Source organism: Scylla paramamosain, chromosome 18 (genome assembly GCF_035594125.1).
Source record: "Scylla paramamosain isolate STU-SP2022 chromosome 18, ASM3559412v1, whole genome shotgun sequence".
NCBI lineage: Eukaryota > Metazoa > Arthropoda > Malacostraca > Decapoda > Portunidae > Scylla > Scylla paramamosain.
Genome location: NC_087168.1, coordinates 5476885 through 5497353, shown reverse-complemented (window position 1 = coordinate 5497353; position 20469 = coordinate 5476885). Strand labels below are relative to the sequence as shown.

The window sequence follows — 20469 nt, the reverse complement described above, 5'->3', positions numbered from 1 at the left end:
TATCCACTCTTCTTTAATGACATTCAACTGTCCCACTCTTCTACACTGAACATCCTCAATCTGTCCTTTACTTATAACCTAAACTGGAAACTTCACATCTTATCTCTAGCTAAAATAGCTTCTATGAAATTAGGCACTCTGAGTTGTCTCTGGCAGTTTTCTTACTCTTCCAGCTGGTAACTCTGTACAGGGGCCTTATCCATCCATGTATGGAGTATGTTTCACATGTATTGGGGGGTTCCACTCATACTGTTCTTTTAGACAGGGTTGAATCAAAAGCTTTTCATCTTAACTCCTCTCCTCTAACTGACTGTCTTCAGCCTCTTTCTCACTGCTGCAATGTTGCATCTCTTGTTATCTTCTACCACTATTTTCATGCTAACTGCTCTTCTGATCCTGCTAACTGCATGCCTCCCCTCCCCTCCCCTCCCCTTGTGGCCTTGCTGCACAAGACTTTCTTCTTTCTCTCATCCCTATTTTGTCCACCTCTCTAATGCAAGAATTAACCAGTATTCTCAATCATTCATCCCTTTCTCTGGTAGGCTCTGAAACTCCCTGCCTGCTTCTGTATTTCCACTTTCTATGACTTCATCTCTTTCAAGAGGGAGGTTTCAAGACACTTATCATGTACTGTATATTTTGGTGTATAAGACAACACTTGAATCACCCTAAAAAAAAAAAAATCAATAAAAAATCAATCAATAGATAAAAAAGGGATAATTTTATAAATGAAATACAAAAACAAAGGCCTTAAAATTTTATGCAAAATACCATTGTAAATAAACAACAATCTTAGATTACGCCTTTTGGGGAAGTTAGACAAAGTAAAATAGGAATCCATTTTGAGAAAATGCACTGAAATGTATTCCCATTGAAAGGTAAGTAAATAAAATTTAATGTGGTACAACTACAAATGTCTGCTGGCATTGTATATGAATGGATAAAGCAGGAGGCTGTGTGAATATTCCCCAGTTTATTTCCAAAGCTGAAGGAAGAGCTATATAAAGATCTTCAATGCATGGAACCCCAAGCTAAGCAGTAAAGGAAAGCAAACTGGGGGTAAGATGAATCTCTCCAGTTTGCAATATTGTATAGGGACGAAATCCATATACTGAGAAAAAAATTCAAGAATGTCAGTGTATCTAACCAGAAGAAACATGATACATAAAAGATTATGGCCAATCACCCGACACAAGTAGGTGCGCAAGCCAAGGGTTTGTTTATGTTTAGGAAAATTTATCATACTGCATATAATTTTATAGCATCTTCATTTATCCATCGTTTTCCATGAAAATGTACAAAAATAACTGGTTGGAATTTTATTTTAGGTTTAGTTTTGTGCTTGAAGATGATGGTAGTTTATTACTGGTAACATATTCAAGGTATTTTATTCATTGTACTAGTATATCACTGTCTTATCTGTCTGGTGCTCAATGACCCAAACTTCACCACAGATGGTTTGGTAGTTTGAGTGTCGTCTTATACCACTGATATCAGCTAAAACAATTAAATTCTGACTGAAATTTGGGGGTCATCATATCTGAAAGTTGTATTATCCACCAATATATATGGTTTGTTCTGGGGATATCCAGTTTCAATGAACAAAAGACACATGTAAGAATTATAATGTTGTACAGAATACCGCCCTCACAAACAAGACAAAGTTCTCCCACTTCTGTAGAACACTATCTCCTCCTGTAGTACAATATCCTATCCAACTTCCCAGAAGATAAGCTCTGTCCCCATACCAGAATGACATAGCCTGGGGAAGAAAGATACTCTACTCCAAAGCAGCATATACTAATCCTCTACTCTATAATGAAGCCAGGCATCATAGTAGCATGTAACAACCACAATATACACAGACAAATGGCCCACATAACATACAGGAGGATAATTCACCTCTCATTGTAACCAAACTTGGCTTATTTTAGCCCCACTGAGGAGTCACGTCCAATTATGTAGTGTGTTCCAACCACCTACACTCCTAGGCAGGGTGATATGGAGACTCCTACACCACCCATACAGGCTAGGGTGTATGGCCAGTAATTACTCAATTATCTCCTTACAGGAACAAGCCTGTCTAACAGTAAAACCCTAACAGTCTCCTCCAAACAACACTGCCTGCCTTCGTACATCTATCTCTTGTGGTGGCTGGACGGTGACTGGCTCATAGGAACACGAGGCAAACACTCTCCCACCCTGCTACAAAGGGAGGCTACAAGAGAGGAGGTGGGGTGGTGACAAATTTTCATCCCCAGCCTGTTTGTCTTCTTTCTTCTCTCTTTCTTCTCCTTCTTTCATTTGTTCTTACTTCTTCTTTTCATTTTCCATGATGACAAATTCTCGTCCCCAGCCTGTCTCTTTACTTTCTTTCTTTCTTCTCCTTCCTTCATTTGCACTTACTTCTCTTCATTTTCCATCACTGCTTGCAACAATGCAAATAAAAGTTGAAAGCTGAGACCACTTTTATCATACCATTATATGCATGAAAGTTGGAACTACTTTTATCATACCATTATGTGCAATTAAATAGTAGAATAGCAACTGCTGTCAAGGTTACAGACAAAATAATGAAGCAATCTCAAGGGAAGGGAGAAATCTTCATACCAGGCAATCTTCATGGCCCTGCCTCAGTATCTCAACCCTGCACAATCCCCAGCACAATTAGAAACTGAAAGACAAGGTCAATGGACTCTGTGCCAGTGACTAAGCAGTATTATTGACAGACATCAACTGGAAAACATCTAGAGTCCAGACTTTTCATCATTCACGTAATTCTTTTGCTCAACATGCTTATTTTTTTTCTCATGTACATAGTTGTGGGAGAACTACAGTCATGGTTGACTGACTAATTCTCTTTTCTCTTCACCACAAGAATGGACCATACAATGCCATGAATTAAAACATTCTAAGAAAAAAAAATTAATGAAATTGAAGATCATCATTCCAAATCTGACATCACCTAAAGGCTTTTGACCACCATGGCCAGTCTCCATAAGTTTGTCATGGAAATGGCTTGGCAGAAAGTTATGAAGACCTAATAGACTGAGGTGAGCCAATACAGCCACCTCAAATGGAACACTGGCTCACAGGAGAAGCACTCAGTTTTATTACTTATTCAATGTGTATGACAGACCCATTCCATAATCAATGTTTTTTGTAAACCATAATAATATTCTGCATTTATTTCAAGGTTATTAATCATAACAGAGAAAATGAGCTGCCTTATAGAATTTTTTATGAGTAACTACATACACAGGGCTCACACAGAGTGCATCCACATGAGCAATGCAACAACACATTGAACATAGTGAAAACATGCACTGTGAGCAATATAATTAATGAGGAAAAACTAAATTGGGCAGTTGGGCACCTATTATCCTCAAAAAAAAAAAATAAGCACACAAAAAAATCTAACAAATATAAAATAAGAAATTATTTCACATCCTAAGACTGAAATTCTAATAACAATAATAATAGTCATATAGTAATCCCACTATTGTCTATCACTATCATCTTTATGTTCTTTCTCCGTTCCCCTCTCTCTCTCTCTCTCTCTCTCTCTCTCTCTCTCTCTCTCTCTCTCTCTCTCTCTCTGCATCTAAGAGAGAGAGAGAGAGAGAGAGAGAGAGAGAGAGAGAGAGAGAGAGAGAGAGAGAGAGAGAGAGAGAGAGAGAGAGAGAGAGAGAGAGAGAGAGAGAGAGAGAGAGAGAGAGAGAGAGAGAGAGAGAGAGAGAGAGAGAGAGAGAGAGGGGGGGGGGCGGTGGAAGAGCCAGGCAGCAGCCAATCAGGAGTTAGCCACATGTGACATCACTGCAGAGGGTGGGGCTTGCCTCTGCAGTGAAAAAAACCTTACCACCCTTCAAAAATATGTGAGCAGGTAGCATGGTCTATGGAGGGAAGTCATGCTTTGTGCAAACTCTGTACTTTTGCCCAACTCTGAACCACTGATACATGTAATGTGATACACAGTCACAAAATGTGGATTTTTAAAATAATATCTTGTCCATCGCGCAGTGAGAATGCACACACAGTGTGAACCCAGTGTACTTTGATAAGAAATAATATGCTTAGCAGCAACCTTACTCACTAAGTATCTCAAAACTTTCCTCAGGCTGATAGCTCCTGTACATCAATATTCAAGAACAATCAGTCAACAAGAATCAAGAACAAATTATGGGTTTTCCACACTTCCTTCAAGTGGTTTGCAATTTTATCACAATTCAGAGATCTATTACAGCAATCAGATGTATTTACTATGTGGAATAATTCAGAGTATATGAGTGTCTAAACAACACAGGACAACACATTCCATGTCACTGGGCAATTCAAGATTTTGAGAACAAATTCAAGGATTTAACCACAAAAAAAGTGCAAAGATCCATAAAAGATCTTGTTTAGTACACAAGTGAAATTTAACTATGATGATTATTTACATTTCAAATTTAACTTAAAATTCACTAACCTGAGGTATACAGAGGTGAACCCAGCACGCTTCCAGAAACTGAGGAGCTGACTGGTGACTCCGTATGACACCCCAAGGTAATGGAGGGCTTCTGGGGGCCGCTCAGACAGAGGCTGAAGCAGCGGTAGAGACTGGGTGTTGGGACCCAGCTTCTCCTCCAGGAGGCTCACCTGAGGATATAATTACACATAAAGCTGCTACATGAACATATCATATTTGTTCCTGGGTTTATGCATTATGCTTTGATATGTAAATGAGTCTCATTATACAGCCATTCATTATACAAAAAATTAATGACATTAACAGAGTAAATCAGACATTATTTTCACATTTGTCACTATTTTCATTAGAAGGCAGTCACAGCCAGCCCTCTAATGACAACTCTCTTCCTTCACACAAAACTACAAGCACCTAAGTACACACACACACACCCTTCACTCAAAATTCAAAATTATCATGGCAACTCCTACACCAGCTTCGGAGTCCCCATTTGGGGAGGGGACCACAAATGTCCCCAGGTTGGACTGCTCTTCTGCTATTGATCCTGAGTGTCATGACACCCCCTCAACATTTTCTTCATTCATTTCTGCAACATTCATGGTCTATGATCTAATTTTCAATCTCTAGAATGCTACCTCTCCTCTATTAAACCTCATCTTTTCTTCACTGAAACAGAAGTGTCTGAGGCAATTGACAGTATCCCCTTTTCTATTTCCTCCTACTTTCTCTATCCTCATTTTCAATCCAAAGCTGGGTGTTGTGTCTATATGGGCAACAACTTAACCTGCTCTCATGCCCACATTCTTGAATCTTTTTAATTTTCCACCATATAGTTATGACTAGAGTCACTCTCAAACTAAACTTATCTGTCTGTTCTCTAAATGGCCAAAAACTCTTTCATTAATACAGTGTCAAAATCTTTCAAGATCTCACTCCCCTTGTGACTTATGGCACTTAGCCAAAAACATCTCAAATAACTATGCTTTTTCTTCTTTTCCTTCTTTATTTCAACCTGATGGCACCACTGCCATCTCACCTATTTCTAAAACTGAACTCTTCACTCAAACCTTTGCTAAAAATGCTACCATGGATGATTCAGGGCTTGTTCCTCCCTCTCCTCCACACTCTGACTACTTCATGCTACCTATTAAAATCTTTAGTAGTGATGTTTTCATGCCCTTGCTGGCCTAAATTCTTGGAAGGCTTATGGACCTGATGGGGTCCCTCCTATTGTTTTCCAAAACTGTGCCTTCGTGCTCACACCATGCTTAGTCAAACTTTTTCAACTCTGTCTATCAACATCTACCTTTCCTTCTTGCTGGAAGTTTGCCTACATTCAGCCTGTTCCTAAAAAGGGTGACCATTCTAATCCCTCAAACTACTGTCCTATTGCTTTAATTTCCTGCCTCTCTAAAGTTTTTTAATCTATCCTCATCAGGAAGATTCTTAAACATCTATCACTTCATAACCTTCTATCTGATTGCCAGTATGGGTTCTGTCAAGGCCGCTCTACTGGTGATCTTCTAACTTTCCTTACTGAGTCTTGGTCATCCTCTTTTAGAGATTTTGATGAAAGTTTTGCTGTTGCCTTAGACATATCAAAAGCTTTTGATAGAGTCTGGCAAAAAGCTTTGATTTCCAAACTACCCTCCTACAGCTTCTATCCTTCTCTCTGTAACTTCATCTCACGTTTCCTTTCTGACTGTTCTATTGCTACTGTGGTAGACAGTCACTGTTCTTCTCCTAAGTCTATTGACAGTGGTATTTCTCAGCATTCTGTCCTGTCACCTACTCTCTTCCTATCATTCATCAATGATCTAAACCAAACTTTGTGTATACCTAAGCGTTCTGTTCTATCACCCACTCTCTTCCTATTATTCATCAATGATCTTCTAAACCAAACTTCTTGTCCTATCCACTCCTATGCTGATGATACCACCCTGCACTTCTTCATGTCTTTTTGTTGATGTCCAACCCTTCAGAAAGTGAACAATTCATGGGAAGACAGAACACCTGACTTTTGATCTCTCTGAAATTTCTGATTAGGTCAGAGCAAGCTTAGTATTATTCAATGCCTCAAAAACTCAATTCCTCTATCTATCAATTCAACAAAACCTTCCAGACAAATATCCCCTCTTCAATGACACTCAGTTATTCTCCTCTTCTACACTGAACATCCTCGGTCAGTCCTTTACTTATAATCTAAACTGGAAACTTCAAGTTTCATATCTAGCTAAAACAGCTTCTATGAAGTTTGGTGTTCTGAGTCATCTCTACCAAATTTTCTCACCACCCCAGCTGCTAAGTCTGCAAAGGGGTCTTATCCACCCATATGTATGGGAGGTTCCAGTCACCAGTAGACACCTGCCGAAACGATAATTACTCCCAGTGAGGTCTAAAGCACTGTTCAGGGGGTGCTGTGAACTTATCATTAAACCCAGCTGTGACCTCACTGAACGTTTCCCTTTGTGTCTCACAACACAAGGGGGCAGTCACAACCTTCCCTCTAAAGACAACTCTCTTGCTCCACACAAACCTACAAGCAACTAATAACACACACACCCTTCACTCAAAAATTTTTAAACCATCATGGCGACTCCTACACCAGCCTCGGAGTCCCCATCTGGGGAGGGGACCATAAATGTCCCCAGGTCGGACTGTTTTTCTGTCGACGACCCTAAGTGTCTTGACACCCCCCTCAACTTTTTCTTCATTAACTTCTGCAACATTCACGGTCTAAGATCTAATTTTCAATCTGTAGAACACCACCTCTCCTCTTCTAAACCTCATCTTCTTTTCCTCACCGAAACTCAGGTGTCTGAGGCAACTGACAGTAGCCCCTTTTCTGTTCCCTCCTACTTTCTCTATCCTCATTTTCGATCCAAAGCTGGATGCTGCATGTATATGTGCAATGACTTGACCTGCTCTCGTGCCCACGCTCTTGAATCTTCCGAGTTTTCCACCATCTGGCTACGACTACAGAGTCACTCTCATACTAAATTTATCTGTGCTGTATACCTCTCACCTAACTCCTCTGACTATAAGAAATTCTTTGACTACTTAACTTCCAAAGTGGAGCACATTCTGACCCTCTTCCCTTTTGCAGAGATCTCCATTCTTGGAGACTTCAATGTTCACCACCAGCTTTGGCTTTCCTCTCCCTTCACTGACCATCCTGGTGAACTAGCCTACAACTTTGCTATCCTCCATGACCTAGAGCAATTGGTGCAACACCCTACTCGTATTCCTGACCTTCTTGGAGATACGCCCAACATTCTTGACCTTTTCCTGACCTCTAATCCTTCTGCTTATGCTGTCACCCTTTCTTCTCCGTTGGGCTCCTCCGATCACAATCTCATATCTTTACCTTGTCCTATCACTTCAATCCCTCCTCAGGATCCCCCTAAGCGAAGGTGCCTCTGGCGTTTTGCCTCTGCTAGTTGGGGGGACCTGAGGAGGTATTTTGCTGATTTTCCTTGGAATGACTACTGCTTCCGTGTCAGAGACCGGTCTTTGGGTGCTGAGCGCATCACAGAGGTGATACTGTCTGGCATGGAGGCATACATTCCTCACTCTTTTTCTCGTCCTAAACCTTCTAAACCTTGGTTTAACACAGCTTGTTCTCGTGCTATACATGATAGAGAGGTGGCCCACAAAAGATATTTAAGCCTTCCATCACCAGAATCTCATGCACTTTATATTTCTGCCCAGAACCATGCCAAGTCTGTTCTCCAACTAGCCAAAAACTCCTTCATTAACAGAAAATGTCAAAACCTTTCAAGATCTAACTCCCCTCGTGATTTCTGGCATCTAGCCAAAAATATCTCCAATAACTTTGCTTCTTCTTCTTTCCCTCCTCTATTTCAACCAGATGGCACCACTGCTATCACATCTATTTCTAAAGCTGAACTCTTTGCTCAAACCTTTGCTAAAAACTCTACCTTGGACGATTCTGGGCTTGTTCCTCCCTCTCCTCCACCCTCTGACTACTTCATGCCACCTATTAAAATTCTTCGCAATGATGTTTTCCATGCCCTTGCTGGCCTAAACCCTCGGAAAGCTTATGGACCTGATGGGGTCCATCCTATTGTTCTCCGAAACTGTGCCTCCATGCTTGCACCTTGCCTAATCAAACTCTTTCAGCTCTGTCTGTCAACATCTACCTTTCCTTCTTGCTGGAAGTTTGCCTACATTCAACCTGTTCCTAAAAAGGGTGACCGTTCTAATCCCTCAAACTACCGTCCTATTGCTTTAATTTCCTGCCTATCTAAAGTTTTTGAATCTATCCTCAACAGGAAGATTCTTAAACATCTATCACTTCACAACCTTCTATCTGATCACCAGTATGGGTTCCATCAAGGCCGCTCTACTGGTGATCTTCTGGCTTTCCTTACTGAGTCTTGGTGATCCTCTTTTAGAGATTTTGGTGAAACTTTTGCTGTTGCCTTGGAAATATCAAAAGCTTTTGATAGAGTCTGGCACAAAGCTTTGATTTCCAAACTACCCTCCTACGGTTTCTATCCTTCTCTCTGTAACTTCATCTCAAGTTTCCTTTCTGACCGTTCTATTGCCGCTGTGGTAGACGGTCACTGTTCTTCTCCTAAATCTATTAACAGTGGTGTTCCTCAGGGTTCTGTCCTGTCACCCACTCTCTTCTTATTATTCATTAATGATCTTCTAAACCAAACTTCTTATCCTATCCACTCCTACGCTGATGATACCACCCTGCACTTTTCCACGTCTTTTCATAAACGTCCAACCCTTCAGGAGGTAAACATATCACGCAGGAAAGCCACAGAACGCCTGACTTCTGATCTTTCTAAAATTTCTGACTGGGGCAGAGCAAACTTGGTATTGTTCAATGCCTCAAAAACTTAATTCCTCCATCTATCAACTCGACACAACCTTCCAGACAACTATCCCCTCTTCTTCAATGACACTCAACTGTCCCCCTCTTCTACACTGAACATCCTCGGTCTGTCCTTTACTTATAATCTGAACTGGAAACTTCACATCTCATCTCTAGCTAAAACAGCTTCTATGAAGTTAGGTGTTCTGAGACGTCTCCGCCAGTTTTTCTCACCCCCCCAGCTGCTAACTCTGTACAAGGGCCTTATCCGTCCATGTATGGAGTATGCTTCACATGTCTGGGGGGGTTCCACTCATACTGCTCTTCTAGACAGGGTGGAATCAAAAGCTTTTCGTCTCATCAACTCTCCTCTAACTGACTGTCTTCAGCCTCTCTCTCACCGCCGCAATGTTGCATATCTAGCTGTCTTCTACCGCTATTTTCATGCTAACTGCTCTTCTGATCTTGCTAACTGCATGCCTCCCCTCCTTCCACGGCCTCGCTGCACAAGACTTTCTTCTTTCTTTCACCCCTTTTCTGTCCACCTCTCTAACGCAAGAGTTAACCAGTATTCTCAATCATTCATCCCTTTCTCTGGTAAACTCTGGGACTCCCTGCCTGCTTCTGTATTTCCACCTTCCTATGACTTGAATTCCTTCAAGAGGGAGGTTTCAAGACACTTATCCATCAATTTTTGACCACTGCTTTGACCCTTTTATGGGACTGGCATTTCAGTGGGCATTTTTTTTATTAGATTTTTGTTGCCCTTGGCCAGTGCCCTTCCTACATAAAAAAAGAGAAAAAAAAAATACCACTATTGAAGACAGAGTGGAATCAAAAGCTTTTCATCTTATCATCTTCTCTCTTCTAACTGACTGTCTTCAGCCTCTTTCTCATCACCACAATGTTGCATCTCTTGCTATCTTCAATTGCTATTCCATACTAAATGCTCTTCTGAGCTTGCTAACTGCATGCCTCCCCTCTTCCCGCAGCCTCACTGCACAAGACTCTTCTTTCTCTCATCCCTATTCCATCCACCTCTGTAATGGAAGAGTTAACCAGTATTCTCAATCATTCATTCCTTTCTCTGGTAAACTCTGGAACCCCCTGCCTTCTCTATTTTCTCTTTCCTATGACTTGAACTCTTTCAAGAGTCAGGTTTCAAGACACTTATCGTTCAATTTTCAATGATAATTTTGACATCTCTTTTGGAACTGATGCCTGGTTTTTTTTTTTTTTTTTTGCTAGTGATCCTCTTATGTAAAAAAAAAAATTATATATATATATATATATATATATATATATATATATATATATATATATATATATATATATATATATATATATATATATATATATATATATATATATATATATATATATATATATATATATATATATATATATATATATATATATATATATATATATATATATATATATATATATATATATATATATATATATATATATATATATATATATATATATATATATATATATATATATATATATATATATATATATATATATATATATATATATATATATATATATATATATATATATATATATACACACACACACACACACACACACACACATACAGTGGAAACTCAGTTACTGAACATCTCCCTTTTCAAACAGCTTGGTTTTCGAACAAAAATTTTAACTCATAATTGCTTTGGTTGCCAAACCATAATTCATTTTTCGAACAAAGTTACTTGATTTCAAATACTACAAGACATAGCAAAAGCAGCCATTTATAACTCATTTATAGTTTCTATAAAAATTTCCTTCATTTTTATACATTTGGTGAAGAGACACAGAGTATAAGACAGAAATTCAATCTTTGAAATTGGTTAAATGTGATCCCATTGAAGAAATTGAAGAACCTTAATGTAAACAGATAAGGTTCAGTGCTCAGGAATTATCCTGAGCCTCCTGTGGCTCTCTCTGTGACCCACAATGCCATAAATACTGCACAACTGCATTTTCCCCAGTAGTTTTTCCCAGCAGCAAGATGTCTAAGGGGCTATGATCACTTAATTTTGGCAGTAAGTGGGTAGCTCCTCTCTGTGTCACTCTGTAAGGCTCCCCTCACTAGATCAGTGATAAACAATATCTTTTGATAAGTTCTGCATCACTAAGTCCATTAAATACATGCTTTCTGGATAAAACAAAAATTCTAAACTGGAGATGTTGTGAAGCAGCCATCTTAGCAGTGGGAGTGTCAGTCATTCCCTGCTAAGACATGGTGGATGGGTGTCTGAGAATGGATTAATCTATTTTACATCAATTCCTATCGGGAAAATAGTTTCGGTTTTCGAACATTTCAGATTTCAAATGGCATTCAGGAACAAATTAAGTTAAAAAATCAAGGTTCCACTGTATGTATGTGAGTGTATATATATATATATATATATATATATATATATATATATATATATATATATATATATATATATATATATATATATATATATATATATATATATATATATATAATCCTCAAGTCCATTATTATTACAACAGTTATTCTAGGACAAGTAAAATCAATAAGTTTAAATTGTACATCCTGTAGTGGTGCCCTGCAGTGTGTTACTGGTGAGCACCAAATGATTTTAATCAAGTCAGTTGAACAAAGAAGCTGGGAGTTGTGAGATCTCTATAGCCACCACAACCACCACCACTGCCACTCTCCTCCACAGCCAGACACACAGCACCCTGCCTCAGCCACTCAATCCTGTTGTACTGCATTTCATGATCATCTAAGTCCTAAGAGTTACAGTAATGAAAATGAACAGTGCAAAAGGAAGTTACTAAGCCTTACTGTTCTTAAATTTATTCCTAGTAGGCAGTAGCAGCAGCAGGGTTAGTGTTTTGCTGCTGCCACAGCCAAGCAGATTTAAATGTCCTGCTCCCTGCTCCTCTGCCCATGTGGCTAGCCAGATTATTGGTGCACACATTGAGTTCCTGCCACTACTCAATTATCTTATCAATCATTATTGCCATGAGTTTTTTTTTTTAAATATCAATAGAAAAAACAATAATATCAAGGTATTAACCCCTTGGAAAATTGTGAAAAAGATCAAATAAATACAGAATATAGATGCTTAATGGAAGAGACACTAGAGAAGTGATGCGAGCACAGTCATGTGAATAAATAATTTTTTTTCCCACAATTATTTTCTGAAAGGTTTATGCTTTGCTATCACTGCTTTCCTCATGATGTTTTACTTAAAATCAGCTTAGGGCAAAGCCAACTGATAAGATGACTGAAAATATTTAAGGCATATAGTATAAAAGGGGGAACCTAACCAAACCGGGCAGGGATCAGGTAACGGACAGACACACGGATAAGGAAAATCCATGTAAAATCAGTGCCCCCCCTTAAGAACACCCCTGAGTCCCAAAAAACTCATTTAAGTAAAGAAAGATTGCATGTAGTGCATATTTTAAGGTGTGTAATGTGCTCCTGTGTATAATGAGCACCATAAGCTTTAAGACAAAAATTTGAGGAAAAGAATATTTGGTGCTTGGTAAATAATTAGAAAAAACACCAGAGGAAAAACATATTTTTCACTTACATCTACAGGTGCAGTTTTATATTCTTTAATCACTAGCAACAATTAGATCTTTGTGAAGTTTTACTTTTTAATTCATTTATATGGAGTAAGGTTGGACACAAGCAATCACATCTCATCCTCTAGACCAACTTCTTGTTGGGAGACAGGATCCTTGGGTGAGACTGAGGGCTGAAAGAAGTTCACGTTGCCACGGTAAATAATACAAGTGACACAGTCAACTTCGTACCACACTTGAATTAGTTGGCTAGACAGTACCTGATTTTCTTGGCCCAACAGCTGACCTCATTCCCACAATGAGAAACCAAAACACAATGGCTGCAAATCCTTGGTAGAGAGCACCATTTTGGTGTCTGCTGCTGACAATTCTGGTGACATTTCCCCAGAATTTGCCCAGAGTGAACCGACCTTAAGCAACATTGATAAAGAACATAATTTTATTTTCCCAAATTGTATTTTTGGTATAGCTTGTACTGCTTGAATTGGCAACAGTGTACCTGCATCATAAAAAAAACAATGCAAATGGCAGCTGCGCTGTGTTGACAAAAAAAGCTCTATAACAAAACATGGGCAATCCAAAACGAACTTTATTTTTATTTCTATGCTGGTTATTTGTTCATTCTGTATTCTTTGGCAATATATTATAAGCAGTGCTATGGACTATGAAGGATGATAAAGTTAAGTTTACAGTAGGTATTGGGCAACACACACACACACACACACACACACACATACAAAATAAACAAATAAATAAACAAATAAATAAAACTTTGGCATTTTTTGAGTGAAAAAAAGTGTGTTATATCCCATAAAATACAGTACATGATTACAAACATTCATTTATCAGTTAACTAAAAAAAATAAAGAGAAAAAACAATGAACACTGGTAGGTTGCCTCTCTACTGACTCATATATTTGAATTTGTGGGTGGTAGCAATCTGTGTAAAAGTGAAATTGTGGTTGATGAGGGATGATAATATTTAGTTTTTGGCTGAAAGCTGAATTCTTGCTGCATTGTGTGATGGAGCAAGCTAAGGAACTGTTGACCTCACAGCTGGTGATTCATAAGCATAAGGTTCTATGATTTTTATGTTGAACTCAGACAGTGTTTAGAGCACAGCAATCCCTTAGCTTACACTTAGCCAACTGTGTGGTCATTCCCTATTCTCCTCACTGTAATGTTATGCACACAGCCAAAGCAGCACTACCTGGTGCTGGGAATCCCTTTGCTTTCAGTACGCTTGGCTGCCATATCACATGAGACCATGATCCAGATTGGTAGTGGCAGCGTCACTCCCTTTTTTTATAATGATTTAATGCAGCTATAACCCTGCATAATGGATGACAGTGGCAATGATTCATCTATTGACAAGCCTGCACCCAATGGGATATGAGTAAAGCATCCAGAGCAGTGGCCATGGAATGTTGTATGAGACAAGCAACTGTGACAAATACTACACCAGCAGTATGTCATTGCCTAGAGTATAGTCTCCATGTAGCTGTGGTTCTTTTGCCATAGTGCTGTGTACTATTAAATACACAATGAAGCACAATAGTGTGGTTTATAAAATATGAAGGAAAAGGTTTTATAGTAAGCTGAATGCTTCTAAAAATGAGTTTCCATTTTTCTTTTATATAATCAAGTCCCATGATGAAAGTTATTTTTAGTAATTAAACACATCAAAATCAATCCACAAATACTAAAAAAACAATACGAAAATGCCCCAAAACATGGCTTATATACAAATAAGTATTTTCTTGATTATGAGCACAGTGAGAACTTTACTATCTTCACACTCATCCTATGGTCTCCAAGCTAACACAAAAACACAGGAAGTATCACTAAATATAATTATAAATAACTGATAACCACCTTGGAGGAGGCAGTAGGCACCTGCCAAAACGATAATTACTTCCAGTGAGGTCTAAAGCACTGGATCAGGATGTGCTGTGAACCCATCACTGAACCCAGCTGTCTCACAACACAAGGAGGCAGTCACAGCCTACCCTCTAAAGACGACTCTCTTTCTTCACACAAAACTACAGGCACCTAATTCCACACACACCCTTCACTCAAAATACAAAATCAACATGGCAACTCCTACACCAGCCTCAGAGTCCCCATCTGGGGAGGGGACCACAAATGTTCCCAGATCAGACTGCTCTTCTAGTATCGATCCTAAGTATCTTGACACCCCCTCAATGTTTTCTTCATTATCTTCTGCAACATTCACAGTATTAGATCTAATTTTCAATCAGTAAAACACCACCTCTCCTTTACTAAACTTCATCTTTTTTTCCTCACTTGAAACTCAGGTGTCTGAGGCAACTGAGAGTAGCTCCTTATATGTTCCTTCCTACTTTCTCTATCCTCATTTTCAATCCACAGCTGGATATTGCATCTATGAGCATAATGACTTAACATGCTCTCATGCCCACCCTTGAATATTTTGAGTTTTCCACAATCTGGCTACGACTGCAGAATGACTCTCAAAATTTATCTGAGCTGTATACCTCTCACCTAACTCCTCTGACTATAAGAAATTCTTGGACTACTCAACTCCCAAAGTGGAGCACTTTTTGACTCTTCCCTTTTGCGGATATCTCCATTCTTGGAGATTTCAATGTTCACCACTAGCTTTGGCTTTCCTCTTCTTTCACTGACCATCCTGGTGAACTAGCCTTTAACTTTGCTGTCCTCTACGACCTAGAGCAATTGGTGCAACACCCTACTTGTATTCCTGACCATCTTGGAGATACACCCAACATTCTTGACCTTTTCCTGATCTTTAATCCTTCTGCTTATTCTGTTACCTTATCTTCTCTGTTGGGGTCCTCCAATAACAATCTCATATGCATATCTTGTCCTATCACTCCAATCCCTCCTCAGGATCCCCCCAAAGCAGAGGTGCCTCTGATGTTTTGCCTCTGCTAGTTAGGAGGATCTTAGGAGGTATTTTACTGATTTTCCTTGGTACGACTACTGCTTCTGTGTCGGAAAGCCATCTCTGTGTGCCGAGTGCATAACAGAGATGATAGTGTCTGGCATGGAGGTATACATTCCTCACTCTTTTTCTCGACCAAAATCTTCCAAACCTTGGTTTAACACAGCCTGTTCTCATACTATATACATGATAGAGAGGTGGCCCACAGAAGGTACTTGAGTATTCCATCACCAGAATCTCATGCACTTTATATTTCTGCCTGAAACCATGCCAAGTCTGTTCTCCAACTAGCCAAAAAAACTCCTACATAAATAGAAAGTGTCAAAATCTTTCAATATTTAACTCCCCTCATGACTTCTGGCATTTAGACAAAAATATCTCCAATAACTTTGCTTTTTATTCTTTCCCTCCTTTATTTCAAGCTGATGGCACCACTGCTATCACATCTATCTCTAAAGCTGAACTCTTTGCCCAAATCTTTGCTAAAAACTCTACCTTGGACGATTCAGGGCTTGTTCCTCCCTCTCCTCCACACTCTGACTACTTCATGCTACCTATTAAAATTCTTCACAGTGATGTTTTCTGTCCCCTCACTAGTCTAAACCCTCGAAAGACTCATGGACCTGATGGGGTCCCTCTTATTGTTCTCCAAAACTGTGCTTCCATGCTTGCACCTTGCTAAGTCAAACTCTTTCAACTGTCTGTCTGTCAATATCTACCTTTCCTTCTTGCTGGAAGTTTGCCTACATTCAGCCTGTTTATAAAAGGGATGACTGTTCTAATCCCTTAAACTACTGTCCTATTGCTTTAATTTCCAGCCTATCTAGTTTTTTAATCTATCCTCAACAGGAAGATTCACAACCTTCTATCTGATCACCAGTATGTGTTTCATCAAAGCCACTCTACTAGTGATCTGTTTTTTCTTACTGAGGTTTGGTCATCCTCTTTTATGGATTTTGGTGAAACTTTTGCTCTTGCCTTAGACATATCAAAAGCTTTTGATAGAGTCTGGCACAAAGGTTTGATTTCTAAACTACCCTCCTACAGCTTTAATCCTTCTCTCTGTAACTTCATTTCAAGTTTCTTTTCTGACCATTCTATTGCCACTGTGGTAGATGGTCACTGTTCTCCTACATCTATTAACAGTGATGTTCCTCAGGGTTCTGTCCTGTCAACCACTCTCTTCCTATTATTCATCAATGATCTTCCAAACTAAACTTCTTGTCCTATCCACTCCTACATTGATGATACCACCTTGCACTTTTCCATGTCTTTTTGTAGACGCCCAACCTTTTAGGAAATAAACAGTTCATGCAGGGAAGCCACAGAACACCTGACTTCTGATCTCTCTGAAATTTCTGATTGGGGCAGAGCAAACTTATTGTTCAATGCCTCAAAAACTCAATTCCTCCATCTATCAACTCAACACAACCTTCCAAACAACTATCCCCTCTTCTTCAATGACACTTAACTGTCCCCCTCTCCTACCCTGAACATCCTCGGTCTGTCCTTTACTTATAATCTAAACTAGAAACTTCACATCTCATCTCTAACTAAAACAGCTTCTATGAAGATAGGCATTCTGAGACATCTCTGCCAGTTTTTCTCACCCTTCCAGCTGCTAACTCTGTACAGGGGCATTATCCATCCATGTATGGAGTATGCTTCACATGTCTTTAGGGGATTCCACTCATACCACTCTTCTAGACAAGGAGGAATCAAAAGCTTTTGGTCTTATCAACTCCTCTCCTCTGACTGACTGTCTTCAGCCTCTTTCTAATCACCACAATACTGCCTCTCTTGCTATCTTCTATCGCAATTTTCATGCTAACTGCTCTTCTGATTTTGCTAACTGTATACCTCCCCTCTTCCTGTGGCCTCACTGCACAAAACTTTCTTCTTTTTCCCACCTCAATTCTTTCCACCTCTCTAATGCAAGAGTTAACCAGTATTCTCAATCATTCATCCCTTTCTCTGGTGAAGTCTGGAGCTCCCTGCCTGCTTCTGTATTTCTAACTTCCTATGACTTGAAGTCCTTCAAGAGGGAGGTTTCAATGCACTTGTCCTTCAATTTTTTACTACTGCTTTGGATCCTATTTAAGGACTGGCATCTTAGTGGGTCTTTTTGATTTCTATTGGATTTTTGTTGCCCTTGGCCAGTAACCCTCCTTCTAAGTTCTTAGCAACTTAGTGAATATTGCAAGTGCGGATGGTAAAGTGGCAGAGATATGACTTGAAAAGCAGCTGGTTCCAACCACTGCGTGACTCAGGCAGTTTCACTCCTCGGGGCTCCTTACCATGTCAAAACAATTGTTACCCACAATCTGTACATCTTCAATTCCCAATTTATTTATAATAGTAACTAATACTATATATTAACCTTAATTACCACTTAATTTAACTTTACAATTTATATACAAATCACCTCATAAACCAAAGGTACTTTGATAAATGCGGGAAAAAAGTGAAAATTTCCACATCCAGAGGTTGGGCATTACCTGAATCTATATTCATGTAATTTGAACACCTGAGATTAAATTCCTCCACTTATCCTGAGATCTTTGAGATGCCACTCAAGATGGCCGGGTCCACACCTTGATGTCTATATTCTCCCAAACCTGGGGCAACCCTCCATGTCTGCTGACCTCAACAAGTTGTTTGGGGTATGCTCAGAAGAGCACTCCAGCAGAACTAATTTATTAATAGTTCTAAGAGTCCTTTGTCCCTTGACCATAATTTCTGCTGTTCAAACAATGCCATTTTTCATCAGGATATAATTTTAATATCCTAGCTAGTGGCCATGTGGAACAATTCTGCTCCATTTTTAGTAAGACAGTATCACCTTCCTTAAGGGAAGCTACATTCTCAGCTAGTTGAGTGCCGTAGAATTTCTCACAAGGACTGACAAGATATTCTTCAGGCCATTATTTCTGCCACCTCTCGAACAATTTGTTTTGCTGATAACTTACTCTCAGATACTGGGTCCTATCATCTATGGTGGGGTCTAGGAAATGATCCTCCACCTCAATAGATGGGAATAGTTCCAGTTGTCTTTCATATAGAACATGAGATGGTGTCATTGCTTCCAGATGTACTAGTGTCATCTAAATAAGTTAGAGGTTGGTTATTGATTCTGTTCTCAGTTTCCAGTACTACTGTTTTTAATTCTTTGAAATTTTATTTAGATCAATTTAGTATCTTCTTTAGGCAGTTTTTGACTAGTCCTATCATTCTTTCTGTGAATCCATTCTGCCAATGCACCCTTGGTGTGATGAACTTCCAATGACATTACCCATTGCTTAATGTTTGTTGCACCTCTGGATCATTTATAATTTCTTGAATAAAGGGAGCTGTTCCTATAACATTCCTATAACTGATGCCAAGGCTGGGGCATGAATGCCTTGTTGCAAAGATTCTAAATAATTACAAAAGGGTCTCTGAACTAAGGTCATTGGCCACTTCTAGGTAGATAGATCTTGTCCTGGCACAGGTGAATAAACATATATAGACCTTAGGGATGTCACCCTCATCTGTTATTATCAGAGCACCTGTGTAATCTACATCCATTATTCCAATGGGTCTATCTAGGCTTACTCTTTCTGGAGGTAGATTTGGGGGTCCTGGATACATCAAGGGTCTTGCCTTGTAATGTTGGCATATGTTACACTCCTTCAGGGAGTTTTTTACTACTTGACATCCTTTAGGTATCCAGTAATTTTTCCTAACTTGAGCTAGAGTGTCCCCATTCCCCCATGTAGTAGGAATATGGTGGCACTTAAAGTCTCCTTATGTCAACAGTATTTTTTCAACCTTATTTTTCATATATGGATTCTTAAGGGCCTCTATTATGATAAGTTTAGTGAGGTGACTCCCTTCTGGTAGCAGGATAGGGTGCTTTTTTTTCATATGGTAGTTCAACATATTTTATTCTACCTCAGCATTTTATGATTTGTTCTTTATCCAAGTATAGCCCAAAATTTATTAGTTTAATCTTTTGGATCCTTCACCTAGTGCCTTATGGATGTCTCAGAATTCATGATGTTGCTGTTTGATCCAATGTCTGGCACTGCTGACTTCTGAGTGATGAATTGAAATACTCTTTAGGTTACATTAATTAATTTATTGAATGATGAGTATTTCTTTAGGTCAATTGCCAGATTAGACAGATGGTTGGCTTGAGATTGAGCTTATACTACATTAACTACTACCTCTTTATATGATTTGTGTATGGGCCAATTTTGTTTCTAGACTAACCAATTAGGCCTGTGGAACCATCTGGTCTCTTTTGGTAATTTTGGGAATATTATAACCCTTGTTATAAGATCTGGCAGGTTTTCTTTAGTAGGAATATGGTGGCACTTAAAGTTTCCTTGTGTCAACAGTATTTTTTCAACCTTATTTTTCATATATGGATTCTTGTTTTCATTTTTATCAATCCAGTGAAGGCAGATTTCACTGTCAGTCCATATTACTACTTGCCTAAAGAGTGGGTTTATCCCTTTGTTCCCAGGCTGATCCTTTGTGGTTGTTTCTACTAAATACTTAGCTAACTGAGTACCCATTTCTGTTGCTGTTAATTCTAATTGAGGCAAGGTTCAGGTTTTCATCGGTGCTACTCTT

General features: G+C 39.1%; 1 protein-coding gene across 6 annotated transcripts in view; it reads right to left on the bottom strand.

The window, feature by feature from the left end:
* The window catches only part of LOC135109050 (RNA cytidine acetyltransferase-like), a 125133-nt gene that overhangs the window by 40159 nt on the left and 64505 nt on the right, over positions 1 to 20469 (bottom strand). For all 6 annotated transcript variants that reach the window (XM_064020046.1, XM_064020049.1, XM_064020045.1 and 3 more), the window contains exon 13: positions 4469 to 4638. In XM_064020046.1, the coding sequence (XP_063876116.1) occupies positions 4469 to 4638 (170 nt within the window). The remainder of the gene's footprint in view (positions 1 to 4468; positions 4639 to 20469) is intronic.